At 43.8% G+C, this 19229-nt stretch overlaps 1 protein-coding gene across 3 annotated transcripts in view; it reads left to right on the plus strand.

The window, feature by feature from the left end:
- OXR1 (oxidation resistance 1) overlaps positions 1-19229 on the plus strand; it is a 189228-nt gene that overhangs the window by 59225 nt on the left and 110774 nt on the right. For all 3 annotated transcript variants that reach the window (XM_082235550.1, XM_082235555.1, XM_082235551.1), the window contains one exon: positions 15910-16109. In XM_082235550.1, the coding sequence (XP_082091676.1) occupies positions 15910-16109 (200 nt within the window). The remainder of the gene's footprint in view (positions 1-15909; positions 16110-19229) is intronic.

A 19229-nucleotide genomic window follows, 5' to 3' on the forward strand; every position in this document is an offset into this window, starting at 1 on the left:
TCTTGGATTCCACTTTGTTTTGTTTAATGGGGCCTGCTGCTTCTTCAGCTGGAAATTTGCCTACATGGCAATAAAATCATAGACCTTTTTTAAAAAAATAATTACCAGAAGGGTAGAATGATTATCCTCTTAGACAAGTTATTTGGAGAGTAAAAGAACCTATAAAGATACTGTGCATTACTGTTATTGGGAGATATATTTTATTATGTGACTTTTTAAATAAAAAAAAATAGTTATGGCTTCCTGACTTATTTAACAATCTATTAAAATGAGGTCAGCCCCTAAATCTGTTCTAGGGGTTCCCTCACCCCACTAGAGCAGATTTGGGGAGACCACAGGAAGGGGCACACATGGGGACAGGAGGGGAAAATGTTCTGTTGTAAAAGTGCAAATACAGTGGTACCTCGGGTTAAGTACTTAATTCATTCCGGAGGTCCGTTCTTAACCTGAAACTGTTCTTAACCTGAAGCGCCACTTTAGCTAATGGGGTCTCCCGCTGCCGCCGCACCGCCGGAGCACGATTTCTGTTCTCATCCTGAAGCAAAGTTCTTAACCTGAGGTAATATTTCTGGGTTAGCGGAGTCTGTAACCTGAACCATATGTAACCTGAAGTTTATGTAACCTGAGGTACCACTGTACTTGTGCTAATGGAACACATTAGCAGAACAACGCCCGTTATCAGTAACCCTGATGGTTCAAAGGCATAATCATAGAAAACGCCACTTTAAATGAAATTTCAGTAAATCGGACCCTGTCCGCTCATATCAAGTAAAAGCCCTGCCAGTGAGAAATATCCAAGTAAGTTAGAGTAGAGCCGCTGAAATCAAATGACTTCAATTACTTGCATCTGTTGATTTAAGTGGGTCTGGTCTGAGTAGGATTAATGACTATCACCCAATATCGCTAACAAAATTATTTATTATTTCAGTTTATGAGCTGCCTAATAAAAATATATATTCACTTGCTTACATACACAATAAAATAGACAGGCATTCAATTATTCAATAAAACCATAAATCAGTGAAAGCAACCAGCAATTGTACAACAGTAAAATCCAGCCATAAAATCTGACACAGACACAAATCAAATCCCAGACGCCAATCCAATTATCACAGCAAAACACCTCAGCTACAAATGCTAAAACCTGTCAAATTGATATTTTTAAAATTACGTTAAGAGATATTAGAAATGTTAAAAGAGTTAGCAGAAGTTAGCCCAGCAGAAGTTAATTTCCAAACTCCCCCTTATCCCCTCCTGTCACCAGGAACATCTCAGTCCACCATTATTGCCCCCACCTTCAAAAAATAAATAAATCAGGTTCCTTAAACTAAAGAGAGTGGTGGTCCCATCCCTGATCCTATATATAGAAGGGGCCAATGTGCTTTTTCCACCTTGAGAGGCTTCATCTGAGCCTGCCTAGTTTATCTTTAATCCCTCTTTGCTCTTTATCCCCTACGATGCCCTTTTTATTATGCTTTCATAACTATTTGTGCTCATGATGCTATTGGGGAGGGTCACACACACCTGATCCCACTTTTAATATTGCTTGTGCCTGTTTGGGACAGTCACACTGCTTATTTTCCAGTCAGTGCAGATGATTTAACTTCCTGCTGAAATCCCATAACTTTTTGCACCACAAATATTCTAGTTCTGTTGTTGTGTTATAGCCCCTCCAGACAGCAATCATGAGTAGCATCGAGGAAGCATTGCAGAACAAACTAAATTGGGATACATCTACTACGAATGCACTTTATATTGCTCTAGTGCTATTTTTCTAGAAACAGAGGTGCTGGAACTTACCGTACCCTGAATGACGGTGAGTTCCAGCTGAAAAAAAAGCCCTGTATTAAGCCAAGAACATATTGCAGGATACAGCTGCAATAAAACATTGGTTTGGAGGTGGCCATAATTGTATATTGTTTTCCATGTGGGCGTTGGCATTCTGCTCTTCTTATTGATTGACTTAGTCAGGTGATCAAGGGTCATTTGCACTCTTCTTCCCACTGCCTATCTCAGGTTTTAATTACTGTGGGCTGAAACACACTGATTTGCAAAGAAATGTGAATCAAGGTGGCCTCATTTACCAATGAATCTCAGTGGCGTCAGCAGTAACTCGCTGTTGCCATGGAGCAAGGTGGCTTTGTGTTCTCTTCTCTGTGCCGTTGACGGATTTGCATGATCACAGTTTTAGAGGAGAAGATGTTTCATTATCCTGATAAAAAGAAAATAATTTCCCATCCAGTAATTTCCATTAACAAGCAGGGGATAGTACAGGGATCACCCAGCCAGGATAAAGTCTCTCATGTTGTCCTTGTTGCAGGCAGGTGTGCACCATCCTCAATTATTAGCTCAGTTGATTAGCGTGTGGTGCTGATTATGCCAAGGCTGCAAGTTTGATCCCCATAAGCGACAGCGGCCTATTTCTACATTGCAGGGGGTGGACTAGAATTCAGGGGTCGGCAAACTTTTTCAGCTGGGGGCTGGTCCACTGTCCCTCAGACCTTGTGGGGGACCAGACTATATTTTTTGGGGGGAAAATGAACAAATTCCTATGCCCCACAAATAACCCAGAGGTGCATTCTAAATGAAAGGGCACATTCTACTCATGTAAAAACACGCTGATTCCCAGACTGTCTGCGGACCAGATTGAGAAGGTGATTGGGCCGGATCCGCCCCCGGGCCTTAGTTTGCCTACCCATGGACTATCAGTGATTCTCAACCTGTGGGTCCCCAGATGTTGTTGGACTACAACTCCCATCATCCTTGAGCTCTGGCCTTGCTAGCTAGGGGTGATGGGAGCTGTAGTTCAACAACATCTGGGGAACCACAGGTTGAGAAAGGCTGGACTAGATGATTGTCAGAGTCTCTTCCAACTCATAAGATTCTAAGAATAAGAAAGAATATGGGCTAGCATTCTATCCTACAAGTTCTCCCATATAATTACGAAGACGGTAAGGAGGAACAGAGCATTTTTGGGGTGCTGTGCTAGATTTGATCTGTTCCATCTTCCTTATATGTGTGTCCCAATGACGCCACCACACAACCTATGGGGTTCCCTGCCTTTCTATATCTCTCTTATATTTGGGGGAAAGCAGCATTCAAGTGGTTTAAATACAGAATTGCACATACACTGCCCAGCCTACAGGGTTTGGAACTAGGGAAAGAATTATAATTATAATGCTCCCTGAAGACAAAATATCTTGCAGCTGAAGGGTTTACTTCAGTTAACAGGCAGCAGTTTCATAAGAATAATCACTGTAGAACTACCACACACACACAAACACACAGAGCACATCCTCTTCTTCTCATTGTACTTAAATCACACTGAAATATCATTTTGACTTTCATTAGGAAACTGCAGCAGCTATCCAGTTTTCCTTCCATATCACAAACCAATTTATGTTAAATCAGCCTCCATGTCCTGAGATCACAAATCAATTTGTGTTAATTAAATAGCCCTGTAAAGTCGGTGGCTTGAGGTCTTTCCTATGCACTTTGGCACTGTGGTGTTACAAATGAATTTGTCATGTCAGCCAGGCTGTTTCAAATCAAGAGGCAAGTTAGTGTTTGTATAATTGCAGCAAATGCCACTGTCCAGAATAATGCAATGTTCTGGAAGCCAACTCAGTGCTCTTCATTCTCTGTTTGCTTCAGCTTACTCAGGCATATGACAAACAAGGAGCCTGGGCCTGCCCCCACTCTCAAAAAATATATATTATGCAAGTCATGCTGTGCAGCATCCTCAAATGAATTGCACTTCTAGTTTACAACAGCTTAAAGGGGATGCAAAGGGATGGCTTGACCAGAATTTCCATTGACCAGTTGGCTTGCACCAGCCAAGGCAGGAGGGAAGTGATGGAGACAGGCTTGGCATCTCCTTCTCTGTGCAAATCTCCATCTCTACTCTTATGCACACTCATTAGGATTATTCTGCCCTTCCCAATATTTCACCATATTCATAGGTTCCCTTCTTTAAAAAGAAAGAAATTATTTATTCACAAACTGTTGCCACCATGTCATAGATATTTTCTAACTAAAACAAGCCCGTTGGCTCACCTGGTTGGGCTGTAAGTGATTATGGAACGTGAGCAAGTCCCTTCTCCTCTTCTTTCTTAGCCACCTCTGGCATGATTATTGGCAGGGTCTGGATTGCTGTGTTCACCTTGGCTATTTTTGTTTTACCTCAATACAAGTGGTTCTTCATTCCCCCCCCTTGGGGAAATTAGAGGTTTAGTGCATCCCTTTCAGACTTGACCTTCAAGGTCTGAAAGACTGCAATGAGGGGGGAAAGAGAGAAAGATTCAGGCTGCCCTACATTTCCTGGAGATGTGAAAACAGCTGTTTACTAACTGTGAAGTCCAATAAAGCTGAGGCAGAAGTGTCCCGAGATGCAAAAGGAAGGAAGAACTATCTTGAAAATGTGGCACTTTTCTTGTCTCCATCATCTGAGGATCACAGGGCAGTTTGCAATATAAAAACACAAAAATGCACAAACAAAATGATAACCCCTCTGCACAGTATAAAAGGCCATGTATTCTTTAGTCAAAGGCCTAGGAGAAAATGAATGCTTTTGCCTGGTGCCTAAAGATATGTAACGAAGGCAAACCTCCCTGGGGGAGAGCATTCCACAGATGGGGAGCCACTGCAGAAAAGGCTCCTCATGTTGCCACCCTCTGGACCTCTCAAGGAGGAGGCACATGAAGAAGGGTCTCAGATGCTTGCAGGGTCTGGGTCAGTTCATATGCCACATAAGTGCAATCACACAAGAAGTATTCCCTCTAGCATGTCAGAGTGCCTATATATATTCTTTGTATTCTACAAACAAACATATTTCCCAAGCGTTGGAAAGTGCCTTGTTTTCCCAAAATGACCCCATCCACACTACAAGAAGGAAGTACCAGCAGTCTTGGCAGAACCCCAAGATTTGGAGAACTATAAAAACCATTGGCTGGGTTGAACCCTGAGCATGACCATTCCACAGTGTAACACTTGTTAAAAATTAGCAATATTTTTAAACAAAGCATATTTTGATTGATTTAACAAATTAATTGGCTAAAAATTTCAGTCCCAGTTGGAAGCAATTTGCATGTCACTTTTGGATGGGTTTTCTAGATGGGGGAATGGCCAGCACATGGCTGTGTGTGTATGAGTGAGAGAGAGGAACAGTCATAGGAGCATTTGAACATCATTGTGGTCACACCATGGTAAAGCTAAGACTAGGGCTGGAGGTGTTTGAAAAAGTGGCAGTGGCACTTATCTGAACATGTACCTGGCAAACCAAAAGCCTGCAGGATTTCTTGTTTTAAAAGTCTTTACCAGCTGGCAGAAGACAACCAGAGAAGGGATCACCCAATCTTTGTGGGGGTAAAGTGTTCCATAGCATTGGAGCAACTATTGTGAAGGCCCTACCTCATGTCAAACCAACTCTTCTCCCATAGACGAGAGGAGAAAAGGTCCTCTCCAGCCAGTTTTTAATGAGCAGATAGGCAGCTTCCTCCGGTATCCTGGGCCCAGGCCACTTGGGACTTTAAATGCAATTAGCAACACTTTGACTTGCACCCAGAAACATATTAGTACCGTATTTTTTGCCCTATAGGACGCACCGTCCCATAAGACGCACCTAGTTTTTTTGGGGGGGAAATAAAGGGAAAAAATTATTTCCCCCCCAGGGGTGATTCCCATTGCTTGAGGAGAGATCCGCGAAGCCTGGACGCGCTGAGATCAGCGCGCGCAGGCTTCGGGATGCCGGCAACTCTCCCCAAGCAGCAGGAACGTTCCCGCTGCTTGGGGAGAGATCCGCGAAGCCTGGACGTGCTGAGGTCAGCGCGCGCAGGCTTCGGGATGCCGGCAACTCTCCCCAAGCAGCGGGAACGTTCCCGCTGCTTGGGGAGAGATCCGCAAAGCCTGGACGCGCTGAGGTCAGCGCGCACAGGCTTCGGGATGCCGGCAACTCTCCCCAAGCAGCGGGAGCGTTCCCGCTGCTTGAGGAGAGGTCCGCGAAGCCTGGAGAGCGAGAGGGGTCGGTGCGCACCTACCGCTCTCGCTCTCCAGGCTTCAGCGAAAGCCTGCATTCGCCCCATAAGACGCACCCACATTTCCCCTTCATTTTTGGAGGGGAAAAAGTGTGTCTTATAGGGCGAAAAATACGGTAACTGGTGCAGAGATGGTTTCATATGGTCCTGTGGTTTCCTCTGACATTGGCTCTATTCCAGTCATTCTTCTCCCCCTCCTTGCAAGGAATTTCTGTAATGCATGGGGAGAACAGGGGCAAGGCTGTTAACCCTGCCCTCTCCTGCCCCTCCCCATCTACATTTCTGCCGGCCCCTCCCTGAATTGGGAGCTGGAATTCCATTGGAGGGACCTTTCGCTACTCAAGTAAGCTCCCTGCTTAGAAGCTGAAGAAGCTGAAGCCCTCAACACTTGGGGGGTGGTGGTGTAGAAATAGTGACAGGAGAATGTGGGAAGGCCTCACAGAACAGTATTTGTATGATGTGTGAAAGGTAAAATGACTGAAGTAGGTCTATTCTTGCTGCTGGATCGAGTGCTGTTTCCAAAGAGTCTTCACAAAGTGAACTCCTTCTAAACTCATTCCAATAATTTAACCCCCCCCCCCCGGTGCATTACGGAAAACTAGAGTAAGCCTAACTCATAGTCACTTCAGGGTTTTGAGACAGCAGAGACCCTCAGGTAGTGATCTACAGGAGAAGGCTATTTTCAGTGAGATAGATTTCAAGTGGCAATATATATTGCTACTGCTGCTGAAAAACCCGAGACCCTTTTTTGTCCGTTGTATTTTTCCAGGAACCAAACTCTTCATGACATCTTGGATTATGGTTCTGATTTAAGGAGAGACACAGATCCGACAATACATTTTGCTGCACATCAGATTCTAAAGTTCAGGAGAGCCATAAAAAAAAAATTTCTAGAGTGATGGAGATGAACCTTGGTTATGAAAGCCAGACGATGAGTAATGAGTGACGTCAGTGCCTAGGTGGCAGACTGCTAAGTAAATTGCCTCTACCCAAGGCTGCCTTATTTGGTATATGAAAGTGCCTTCTCTAAATAGCATGAAATGGAGATTTCCAGCAGCTTGTAATTTCATAATGTATGCCTAATTTAATAGGAGGGGAATAATATTTGTTCATTTAACTGCCTTTCCCCCATCACACCGGGTGACATGAGCAAATGGCACATATGTAGATAATACTTTAAATACAACAACCTTGGATGTAGCATGAAATGAGTTGAGGAAGGACTGCAACTGCATTCTCTGCATGCAGGAGGTACTTTAAAGTCCTAAGCAGCCTCGGCCCAGTATACCTGAAGGAGCATCTCCACCCCCATCGTTCTGTCCGGACACTGAGGTCCAGTGCCAAGGGCCTTCTGGCGGTTCCTGCTCCTGCTCGGTCCCTGCTCCTGTCAACCTAGCAGTTTGAAAGCACGTCAAAGTGCAATTAGATAAATAGGTACTGCTCCAGTGGGAAGGTAAATTGTGTTTCCGTGCGCTGCTTAGTCATGCTGGCCACATGATGGCCTCCGTCCTGTATACTTGAAGGAGCATCTCCACCCCCATCATTCAGCCCAGACACTGAGATCCAGCGCTGAGGGCCTTCTGGCAGCTCCCTCATTGCGAGAAGTGAGGCTACAGGGAACCAAACAGAGGGCCTTCTCAGTAGTGGCGCCCACCCTGTGGAACACCCTCCCTTCAGATGTGAAGGAAATAAGCAGCTATCCTATCTTTAAAAGACATCTGAAGTCAGCCCTGTTTAGGGAAGTTTTTAATATTTAATGCTGTATTGTTTTTAACACTCGATTGGGAACCACCCAGAGTGGCTGGGGAAACTCAGCCAGATGGGTGGGGTATTATTATTATTATTATTATTATTATTATTATTATTATTATTACATGACCTGGAAAAACTGTCTGTGGACAAATGTTGGCTCCCTCGGCCAGTAAAGCGAGATGAGCGCCGCAACTCTAGAGTCGTTTGCGACTGGACTTAACTGTCAGGGGTCCCTTTACCTTTATTCATGGATATGCTGTCTCTAAAAATAGACAATCCATATAGCTATTATGGCAGAGTTGGGATGGAAGAGGTGAGAGGGACTTTGCAGAGATGACTCTAAGGAAAGGCATCATGGGAATGGCTTGGAATCCCATTCACACACTTTTTAGAGGAACGGGCACCCCTGGCTAGGGGTGTGTGAAGAATGAAGATGCTAGCTGCATTTGGGAAGCGATATGGCAGGTCCCCAGGTGTTGCATAATTTCATCACAAAGTTTTAAATGTCACGGGAGATTTAACCTTCAGCTGCCGATGAATAAAGAGAGCTTGCAGGCCACAATGTGTATGAGCCAAAAAGCAATCTTCCCTTCCCTTTCCCTGACATTGAAAACTTTTTTCAAAAAAAACCTTCAGTCTTTTTCTGGACTGCTTTTATGTTTTGTTAGACCTGTAAAAGGCACTTTACATTTTTAGCCTCTGGAGTTGTATTGAGGATGGATTTTGCAGATGAAGGGGAAAATGTGTGAGCAGCGGCAAGGAAGTTGATGGGAGTCATTGATCCACTCCTTTTTCACAGGGACCGCGTGGCAGACTAACCAGCAGTGATTGACAAACTGGAAAATCAGTTATGAGAAGGGTGAAATATGGCTAAAATGCTGCCTTTCAGCTCCATGTAAGAAGGCAGCATTCACCCACAACCTGGGAGAGTCTTGAGTCTCCAGGGGTTTTCAGCTTGCTGTTTCTTAGAGCAACATCTGTACTTAAAAGATGAATATTACAGATGAGATATATGATTCTATGTGGATGAAATGCAAGCCTGCCACGCTGAGATTGAGAGCCTGAATAAAAGCCACTAGCACCAAAAGAAGCAAACATTAGCTAATCTTCTTATTTGTAAAGGCACTCACAAAGTTCTGGGACTAACCTTTCTGGTTTCAAAGGCAATAATGTTGCTTCGATGTGAGCAAGTATCTCAAAATGAGGAATTTGCATAGGAATACAAAGCAAACACTTTCAGAATTATTAGATAAGTCTCATTATGCAACACATCTTGATTGCTAGACTTTTTAGGGCGCACAGAACTTTATGGTCATTTGTTGTTCTTGCAGATCCTCCTATGAAATAGACCAGCGTTTCCCAAACTTGGGAAACTCCAGCTGTTATCGGATTACAATTCCCATCATCCCTGACCACTGGTTCTGCTACTTTGGGGTGACGGGGAATTGTAGTCTGAAAACAGCTGGAGTTTCCCAAGTTTGGGAAACACTGAAATAGATCATTAGCCTAATTTAGAGATGTGGAAGTAGGGAAAGTTGGAGGAATTTAAGAAGATCCTTGCTGGATCAGGTCAAAGGCCTATGTATTCCAGCATCTGTTACACCACACCCTGTGGTAGAAATTCCATAGTTTAATAACTGTGCACTATTTCTGTCAGGACCAAATGGTGTTTTTTAAAAACTTATACTTCATTGAATTTTTTCCAATTATAAAGCAAATTATATTACACAACTGTGTAAAAGGGAAAGAAAAACATTATATGAATATATACAAACATATAACCAAATGTTAATTGCTCCACATTTTAATGATTTTAACAACCCTCACATTTTTCTAATGTATTTTGTCTTCAGTAAGATTTGTATGCATTCAAGATGCAGCTCCCCATCTCACCTTTGACAGGGTAATAAAAGTAGTAGTAGCAGTAATAGTAGTAATAGTAGTAGTAGCAGTAATAGTACAGTGGTACCTCGGGTTAAGTGCTTAATTTGTTCCAGAGGTCTGTTCTTAACCTGAAACTGTTCTTAACCTGAAGCACCACTTTAGCTAATAGGGCCTCCTGTTGCTGCCATTCTGCTGGAGCACGATTTCTGTTCTCATCCTGAAGCAAAGTTCTTAACCTGAAGCACTATTTCTGAGTTAGCGGAGCCTGTAACCTGAAGCGTATGTAACCCGAGGTACCACTGTAGTAGTAGTAGTAGTTGTTGTTATTTATTACATTTGTATACCACAGATATAATTGGCACCAATTATTTCCTCAGGTTTTATCAGTGATGCTCACATGAACCCCCTCTCCTTATTGCAACTTTAAAGTAATAAGCTCAGATGACAGCTTCAAAAATAACTGAACATTTTATGCACCTAAGCTTTTCCGAGCTGCTGAGTTATAGAGAAGTAGCAAATGTGGTGTGTGTGTGCGTGTGTGTGTGTGTGAGAGAGAGAGAGAGAGAGAGAGAGAGAGAGAGAGAGAGAGATACGTCTATCTGCTCCCCAGTGTTATAATAATAGGAACAGTGATTTGATTTACTACAGAGGACTCTTCAATAGAGCACAGTGAGTGATGGGCCATCCATCCTATTTGTAAGCTGAGGAAGACACAACTCCCCTTGCCTGCTAGGCTATCAAGCTGGTTTGAAGAATTAGCTGATAGCAGCGTTTTGTTTAATCCAGCCTTTGGTCCTTCCCACTTCATCAGTTGGCAGAGATGAGAAAGACCGACGCTAGCATATATATCTAGGGAGGGGACGTCATTCATTGATTGTAATCCATTATCTAGGGCTTCCATATGTCATTCTGTGATGTCCTCGGATGGTCGCATCATCAAAAGAAAGTTGCTTTGATAATGGGGTGCCACGTGGAACAGAAAAATGAGTTACAACAAAGGATTTTAAAGGCTGCTCCAAGGAGGTTTAAGAGTGAAGAGGGAATTTTATTTGTATAGGAAGTTGGAAGGCAAAAAGAGAGAGAGGCTTTCATGAAGCTTAGGAGAAAATGAAGGGTGAGAAGGGAAATGAAATTGCTTGGGTAGACCATCAAAGCGGCATAATATTGCTGATGTGTGACATTTGAAGAAAAGCATACTTTCTGTTTGGAAGAATAGGTTTTCATAATTCGTGCACTTTCCCTAAATTTGCATTAGCTTAGCCTGGAAGCCCAAGGCCGGATGCCAAAGAGAGAAAGTGCTGCAATTGTGACATTCTGCAGTACCTTTCCCTTAACGAGGTTTAAGGCTGCTTTGGGGTTGTTTCCTTGAATTACTGGTCCATCGCAACCTGAAGGCTCAGGAGGGAGGCCTTCCTCCTGTCCCTGTTTGTGTGCTTGGAGAGCTAAGCAAACCTACAGTGATAGCAAGGAGAAGCAGCAGCAAAGGCCTCAAGAGTTTTATCACCCAGGGTATGAAGGCTATCTGCGGTGAAGATTAGTTTGGCTCCAAGGTAATTCACTGGCCAATATTGGCAATGGCTATTTCAAAACAATCAGTTTTCTCCATGGCACAAACTTTTACCTCAGGTTTCATCAAGGATGCTGCTTTAAAGAATGTTATGCGTTGTTACTGAGGAAGTTAAGAAGCTTGCATTCTACACGTACTGTGTGTTTCAATGATGAGTCATGGAAGGGTACGGTAGGTTGTATTCAGCCAAGCAAGCTAACCGCTTTATAAGCTCCACAGGAATCCTTGCTAAATATTCATTCTCTTCAACAAACACCTCCTTAACTATGATAGGGCTGGCCAGCAGGAGTCACAACTAATTGCTCATTCCACTCTTATTCTTATTTTATGCTGTTTCTTTGTATCAAATAAAGATGTGCAACCGCTTTAAAAACGAAGAGCAAGATGGAACTCTTGAAGATAGGAAAACATTTGTTTTGGGCTTGTTTCCATAATCCAAGGATGCATATGTTATTGACTTGGGCTTACAATTTACCCAAATAGCCTTGATATCTTTGGGGCAGCCAGGGTGGAGCTGCAAATCCCATCATCCGCAGCCAACATGGCCAATTGCCAAGGCTGATAGTCCAAAACATCTGTTGTAGAGTGGGCTGGGCAATAAATTACATAGTTCAAAATTGGCATTAACACTTTATTAATAGAAACACGATCTTCACACATTTGGCTGAGTGTCAGGCCTAATGAGCACAGCAGCTCATTCCCTGTAGATCTTACTCCATGAAACCAGTTACTCCATGAAACTAAAGGTCCCCTCCTCCCCACAGCCATTTAGGTCTCCTCCTCTCTGGGGCTTTTTCCAGGCAATTGGAGACTGCACCTGCATGTCCCTTGTCTTTGCTCCTCCTGTCGCTTGCCTCTTCTGGTACCGGGAGTGGGAGGAAGGGGAGGTTGTCATAGCAGGGGAATGACTCGCGTGACTTGTCACCAGCCTGACTCATCTCTGCCTCTGGGCTTTCCTCTTCACATTCGCCTCAGCTTCTGCCTCTGATCCTGGACTTCTCTGCCACAGACTCTCCCTGCTCACGAAGCCTTGCTATCCCCTTTAGCTTCCAGCACCTCCTCCCGGTCTCTGAGCCTTCTTGCGTGCAAGCAGGAGGGGGCAGGGATCTCTCAGGCAGCGCAATGCCTCCCTTCCCATCGGAGCAGCCCCAATCCCATTCCTACTTGTGTGCAAGCAGGAGGTGGTGGGGATCCCTCAGCTGGGAAGGGAGGCTTCCCGTTGCCTAACAGAGAGATCCCTGCCCCCTCCGATAGGCAGCATGAAGCCTCCCTTCACAGCTTAGTTGCTGGGGTCAGGGAAGGTGGAGGCAGCCCGGAAGCTGCATCTTAGAGCCCCTGCACCACCATCATATGGGGACTTCTGAGCAGCTCCTGAAGCCAGCCAGAAGCAACTGCTCCGGGCTGCTGAGACTGCCGCTGCTGCATTTCCTGAGGACATTAGATGAAATCTGGGGACATTCTGGGGGTGGAATTTGTCTGGGGACTTATTTGCAAATCCGGGGACTGTCCCTGGGAAACGGGGACATCTGGTAACCCTACACGAAGCCTTGTTATCCCTTTCAGATTCCAGCACCTCCTCCCAGTCTCTGAGCCTTCTTCCCTTGGTGGTTCTCCCACCATTCCTCTGTGTCCAACCTGTTCATAACAACATCTAGAGGGCACCATATTGACTACCCATTGTGGTTCCCTCCAAATGTTGTTGGACAACGACGCCCTTTTGCCCCTGACATCGTGGCCATCAGCAAACTTCATTTTATTGCTTTCTATGAGGTTTCAGACCTATGCCAATAGTTTCTGAAATCTGAACTGAAACTACTTTCTCGGCTGAGATTTTGATTGCTCTAAGCCACTTTTCTGATCTTGGCTTATCCTTTCTGACTCTCCTTTTCCACCCCTTCACTTCTGTATTTGTTTATCATGTATCTCTATTATGTTGCTCTTTTTCCAAAGGATTCAGTGCACATGGGGAAGGTGGCAAGTTTATCTGTGACACATGCACAAAATTACTTCAATGGAGGTTTTTTTAGCACAGAAGTATCAAACAGTGGACTTGTTTATTACTGTGGAGGCAATCAAATAATTTAATCTACCATGTTTGCTTCCTCTCCTAGACAACCAAGAGAACAACTTTAATGCAATTAATCTTTGCAAGTGAACAACAATGTCAAGAAAGGGAAAATTAATTTACTTGATTCAGTCCTTGTACAAAAGCAGTAGCTGAATGTGAAAATTGAAAAGCCACCAGAGGGGTTGTGTTTTTTTTGGTGTTAAGAGTTTATTTGCCAAATATTTCTTTTCTCCTCGGTGTGCTTTTGAAAGCTTTAATGTTTTTAAGGTGTAGAATGGTGGAGCTTAGCATCATAATCTATGAGTGACATTTAAGAAATCTAAGATGTGCTGATGAACACAATTTATTTGAAACTAGAGATGTCAAGTCCCAGAAAAGAACTTCAGGGACTCATTAAAACCCACCTTAAAGAAGAGGCAAGTTCTGGAATTATTTCCCTATTGGATTAAAAACCAAGCAGGATAAAAATGACTGGCTCAGTTCCTCCCTGTTGAATGTACTGGAGCTATGTCACTCATTATATTCAATTTGGACCAGCTTTGGGGATTTGGACCAGGGTAGGGGAAGTACACAGGGATGCGAGTGGTGCTGTGGTATAAACCACTGAGCCTTGGGCTTGCCAATCAAAAGGTTGGCGGTTCGAATCCCCGCGATGGAGTGAGCTCCCATTGCTCAGTCCCAGCTCCTGCCAACCTAGCTGTTCGAAAGCACGCCAAAAAGTGCAAGTAGATTAATAGGCACCACTCCGGCAGGAAGGTAAACGGCATTTCCATGCACTGCTCTGTTGTCGGTGTTCCCTTGCGCCAGAAGCGGCTTAGTCATGCTGGCCACATGACCCAGAAAAACTTTCTGCGGAGCGGACAAACATCAGCTCCCTCGGCCTGTAAAGAGAGATGAGCGTCGCAACCCCAGAGTCGTTTGTGACTGGACTTAATTGTCAGGGGTCCCTTTCCCTTTAGGCGAAGTACATCTCTCATGGGAGACCTACAACAACTTTTATCAACCCCCATGCAAAGTAATCACTGTGGCAGGGGGTGGACATTCGTAGGAGGAAAAGACTTCCCATACGGGTCTTCTACAGGAGGTTGCAATGTCTATTTTCTTCTCTCTCTCCACCCCCCCTCGCTCCTGCAGCATCTTTTACCTGTTCCCCATGCAAAATAATGGAGAAAGTCAGTCAGTCAGTAGAGTGGTACCTTGGTTTACAACCATAATCCGTTCCGGAGGTCCGGTTGTAAACCAAAACAGGTTGTAACCCAAGGCACGCTTTCGCCAATGGGGCCTCCCCCCAAAAAATTGGTTGTAATAAAAAAAAGGGGACACGTACTTCCGAGTTTGATGTGGTTTTAATCCAAAACGGTTGTAATCCAAAGTGCTTGCAAACCAAGGTACCACTGTATAGCATAGAAGGAAAGCTCCTGTTTCCTCAGAGCAGGGCGGGGTGAATTTTACAAGCCCTTGAACAGGCTTGGAAAAATTAGCTGAGTTAATTTCTCGACACCCCCCCCCCCAGGTAATTTCTCAGTTACTCTGAGGGGCACTTTGGAAAGCTCACGTATTCCAATTTGAAACCAAAGGTTCTGGGAGTTAACGTCATTGGTTATGATGATGGTGGTGAAGCTGCTGTCTTGGGGAAATGCAGCAATTGGAAAGGTCTACAAATCTATAAAAGTAAATAAGTGAAATGATGTTGAATATCAAAGCTATCATTAAAATAAAGTTTGAGGACTCCAGAGAGCAGTTTCATGTGTCCCTTTTTAAAGATACAAAAATCGTGTTTTCTCCGTGCATTTACTTATTTAGGATTGCTTATTCCAAGAATGCAGAATTACTGTATTGAAAAATGAGCATGCACAACCAGAAATTTGGGGAGGAAACCAATAGTAGCTCATGTGCTGTATGCGCTTCATTGCAAATAGAACACAAACATCTTCAATTGAAGATATTCTCTCTCATATGCTCCATGTGTATCAAAGCCTTCATACATTTAGGAGAATAGAGAAACTCTCTTAGTTCTGCAAATAAAATTGTATAAAGTGTTGTTTTTTTAATTTCACATCTCTGCGGGTGCTGGGTTCTCTGACAATTTTACAGCAACCTCATATTTCAGTGTGGTATATACTGTTCCTGTCTCTTGAGAGATGGTTTTCTTTTCACAATAAATGTTTTAAATCCTTTTTTCTTTTCAGCAACTAAACTGCTGGCTGTTTGATACTCCTACTTTCAAAATGTATTTTGACGGTGGGGTTTTGTTTTCGCTCTAAAACACACCACAATCTTAGCATTGTGGAGCCTTTTTTTCCTCAGAGAGTTGATCCAAAACCAATAAATTCTGCTAAGGAGAAAAAAACCACTGGAACTTTTGCAGTTAAAATACAATGCGGTTCATTGATTGACATATCCCCACTGACTTGATGGGGATTGCCTTCATTAAAAAACACACACACAACTAATCCAGATCTTGCTAACTAGTTTCTGCTGCAGTGTGTGTGTGTGTGTGTGTGTGTGTGCCTCTTTGAAAAAACCGAATTGGAATTAGCTATATTTCCTCCATCAGCTTTGTACAATGAAGACGTTAATAACATGCTATTGCCATTTGTTTCCAGGCTAAAGAAAAAGTCACAGTCTATCGATATTTCTGCATCAAGTTATGAACCTCTGGCACCTGCCGCTCAACATGCAATGCAACCACCTAAGCCGCCGCCTGTCACGAACACAGCTACACCCGAGGAGGAGCAGAACAACACTGCGAATACGCAACGGCGCAACCCGCGGAGGGGCGAGCTGAAGAGATACTACACCATTGGTGAGCCAAAACACATACACCATATTTCCCCTTAAAAACGTGTAATCTCCTTCAGTGAAGGACAGCTCTCGCTGTGGAACAATCAATCGCATGTTCATTGATTGGGTGAATCAGAGCTGCTGGGTTTTCTGTTGTTCGGTGCAGGTTGTTTTCTCATCTGCTGTGGGCATTAAGAGTTTGCCCTTATGCAGGTCACTTCAGTAAGAGATATAGGAGAGCCTTGTCATTGCTTTTAGTTTTGTGTTGTTGTTTTAAAAAACAGTCAGTTCTGTGGTCTATGACTTCCTATCGCCACCGTTGTTACTGTTATTGTTCTCCTTGCTGTTCCTTAGCAATACATTCCAGTGCTGCCCAGGGTTGTAAAGACTGCGGCGAGAATAATTGGGTGCACTCTTCCCATCTTAGATCAAATCTATGCTTCCAGGTGCCATAAGAAAGCTGCAGAGATAGTGCAGGATAGTGCGCACCCCAGAAATGATCTCTTTCAGCTTCTGCCTTCTGGAAGAAGGTACAGGGTTATAAAACTAGGAAACAATTTCTATTCAAATGCGATTCTGGTTTTAAATGCAGTGTAAGGTAGTATCTATGGGAGTATTTAATTATGGGGTATCAGAGTATTTAGGGGGCTAACCAGGCTGGGATAGCAGGCTTGCTGGTTTTTGAATGTCTGATGTAGATTTTTTCAATTTCGTTGTTCTCTATGGGACAATGACAATAAAGATGATCGTATTGTAAAGGGAGCAGTAGTGATTACAAAAAAAACAGAGCAAGCAATGTGTGTCTCTCTCTTGTCTCAGGGTAGTGGTTCCTGGCTTAAAATGGTGTTTGTCTGGTTCTGATCCTCTTCATGGTTCTTTCCCGACCTATTTTTATGGAATTATTTCCTATTCTTTGCTTGTCCGGAGATCCCTGCACAGATCCCTGGTTCATTGCTGGGGATCTGGGGTCAAGATGTTCCAAGACATGTCCACCTACAGAACTGCCCAGTTCTGTTAAGCCTTGCTGTTGTCCTCCATCAACTGAAAGTGTGACTTTCTATATACCCAATATATTGCATGGGGAGTGCACTGGTGGTAGGAAAGCTCTCTTGTCAGCGAAGGACCACAGTTCTGAAGCATAACATCTGTTTTGCCTGAAGAAGGTCCCAGTAGACTCCTGCCTAAGACCCTGGAGAGCCTCTGCCAGTCAGAGTAGAGAATGCTACGCTAGATATCCCAATGGCCTCACTCAGAATAAAGCACCTTCCCATGTTCCTGGGGAAATTTGTTCTCTTCCACTGATTCTTCTGATTCAGGGCAGTGGCATAGCGTGGGTTGTCAGCACCCGGGGCAAGGCAAGTAATTTGCACCCCCTCTGCCCTAGGGCCAGAGAGCTGCGAGTGCGAGCGCCCCCCCCCCAGATGTTGCGCCCGGTGCAGACGGCCCCCCCTGCACCCCCCACGCTACGCCACTGATTCAGGGACCCCAGAACCCCACGGCTCCTTGGACCACTGTTTTGACTTGTGTAGCAGGGTATGGCATCTGTAGAATCATTTTATTTGTTAAACATTAAACCACAATACTTGTGCGACTCCACATTCATTTTAGAATCGCCATAGTTATTAGGTCGGTTTGCAGCTCACCAGTTTGCCTCCCTGTTGTATTTTAACCTGGTGGTTCCCTCCAAACCTAGTCTCAAACATGGACAGAGGAGGTTGCTAATAAACTGTTCTCTGAAAGGCTCTCTGCAAGGAGAATCCAAGCCTTGTTAGTGCATCTCCGTGACCAAAGCAAACATTAGTCTTTGGTAGTAGCTTGCAAGGCCTCTGCTTTGTCAACTGCCACTAAGATTCTGGTTGTCTCTAGCCCCGTCTCCCTGGCAGAGGTATTTATTAAATTTATATCCTGGGCTTTCCTCCCAAAGGAGTTGATTACATCAGTATTCTTCAATACAGTGGGAGGTGAATCACCTGGACCCTCCCAGTGGCAATTTAAAGGAAAATTGGCTTAAAAAAATTATTTTGAAAAGTCAGGTATTCAAGTTGTTCTCAATGAAGCTGCCAAAGTTTGAAACAAGCTAAATTTCCTCGATTTCTTTTTAATAAACTTTTGTGCTAGTGTTTAAGCAATCCTTTAAGACCATGAAATGTTCAAAGAACTTTGCTTGAGCCATAAATGTGAGGTGCCATTTCAATACCAGCTGAGCATCCTTTATTACTTTAGGAACTCTGCGCTGGTAGAGAAATGTCCTGAGGTGCAACTGTACCTTAGTGGGAATTAGGTTCCAGCTTTTGCACAGAGCAATCATGAACGACAAAAAGTAATTTTTATTTTATTTTTGGTCTGGAGCCAGAAGTCTGCCTGGCACTGTGTGACAAAATTGCCAATCAACGGGAGCTGCTTTTTACCATTATTACATGAGGAACATAGATCAGTGTTTTGTAATGGGAGTCTATTTCCATTTCTGCAACAAATCCGAAAAACTGTCTGTCTCTGCAACTCTTATGAGCTAAATATCCATTGCTCTTATTCATGGGATATGTGTTGAAAGAGGGCTTGTTAAGAGGTGATCTCTGGTGACAGAAACACAAAGTGCCATATTCTCAGTTGTGGGCAACTGGGCCATCCAGGTTTCTGACTAATGGGCAAGCTTTTCTCCTAAGCACAAAGAAAGAAGTTACTGTATTTTTCAGTCTATAAGATGCCACCATATATAAGACGCCCCCTATTTTGGGGGACTCCGATTTGAGAAAATGGGGGGGAGATGTATCTGTGTATAAGACACCCCCAAATTTTTGACAATATTTTTAAGGAAAAAAACCTAGTCTTATACATGGAAAAATACAGTACGTATTTATGTGAGAGAAAGTAATGGGTGCCACTGATGATATACATTAGACTAGAGGCTAAACTTGTGTCCTGAATCCACATGTCTGGCATATGATGAAATTCCCCAGAAACTGCCTTCAAAATTACAGTCTGTGTACTTCGTTGTACAGAACTTCATGTGTGATGATATCTGCATTGCCTCTGATGATGTGATCACCAACTACATGCCTTGTCCATTGATTTCAGTGGGTCTGTGCTGAGCATGACTAACATTGGCCCATTTTTTTTATTAGATTTATATGGTTGCCTAGCA

Source organism: Podarcis vaucheri (genome assembly GCF_965113315.1).
Source record: "Podarcis vaucheri genome assembly, chromosome: 8".
In the NCBI taxonomy this organism is placed as follows: Eukaryota; Metazoa; Chordata; class Lepidosauria; order Squamata; family Lacertidae; genus Podarcis; species Podarcis vaucheri.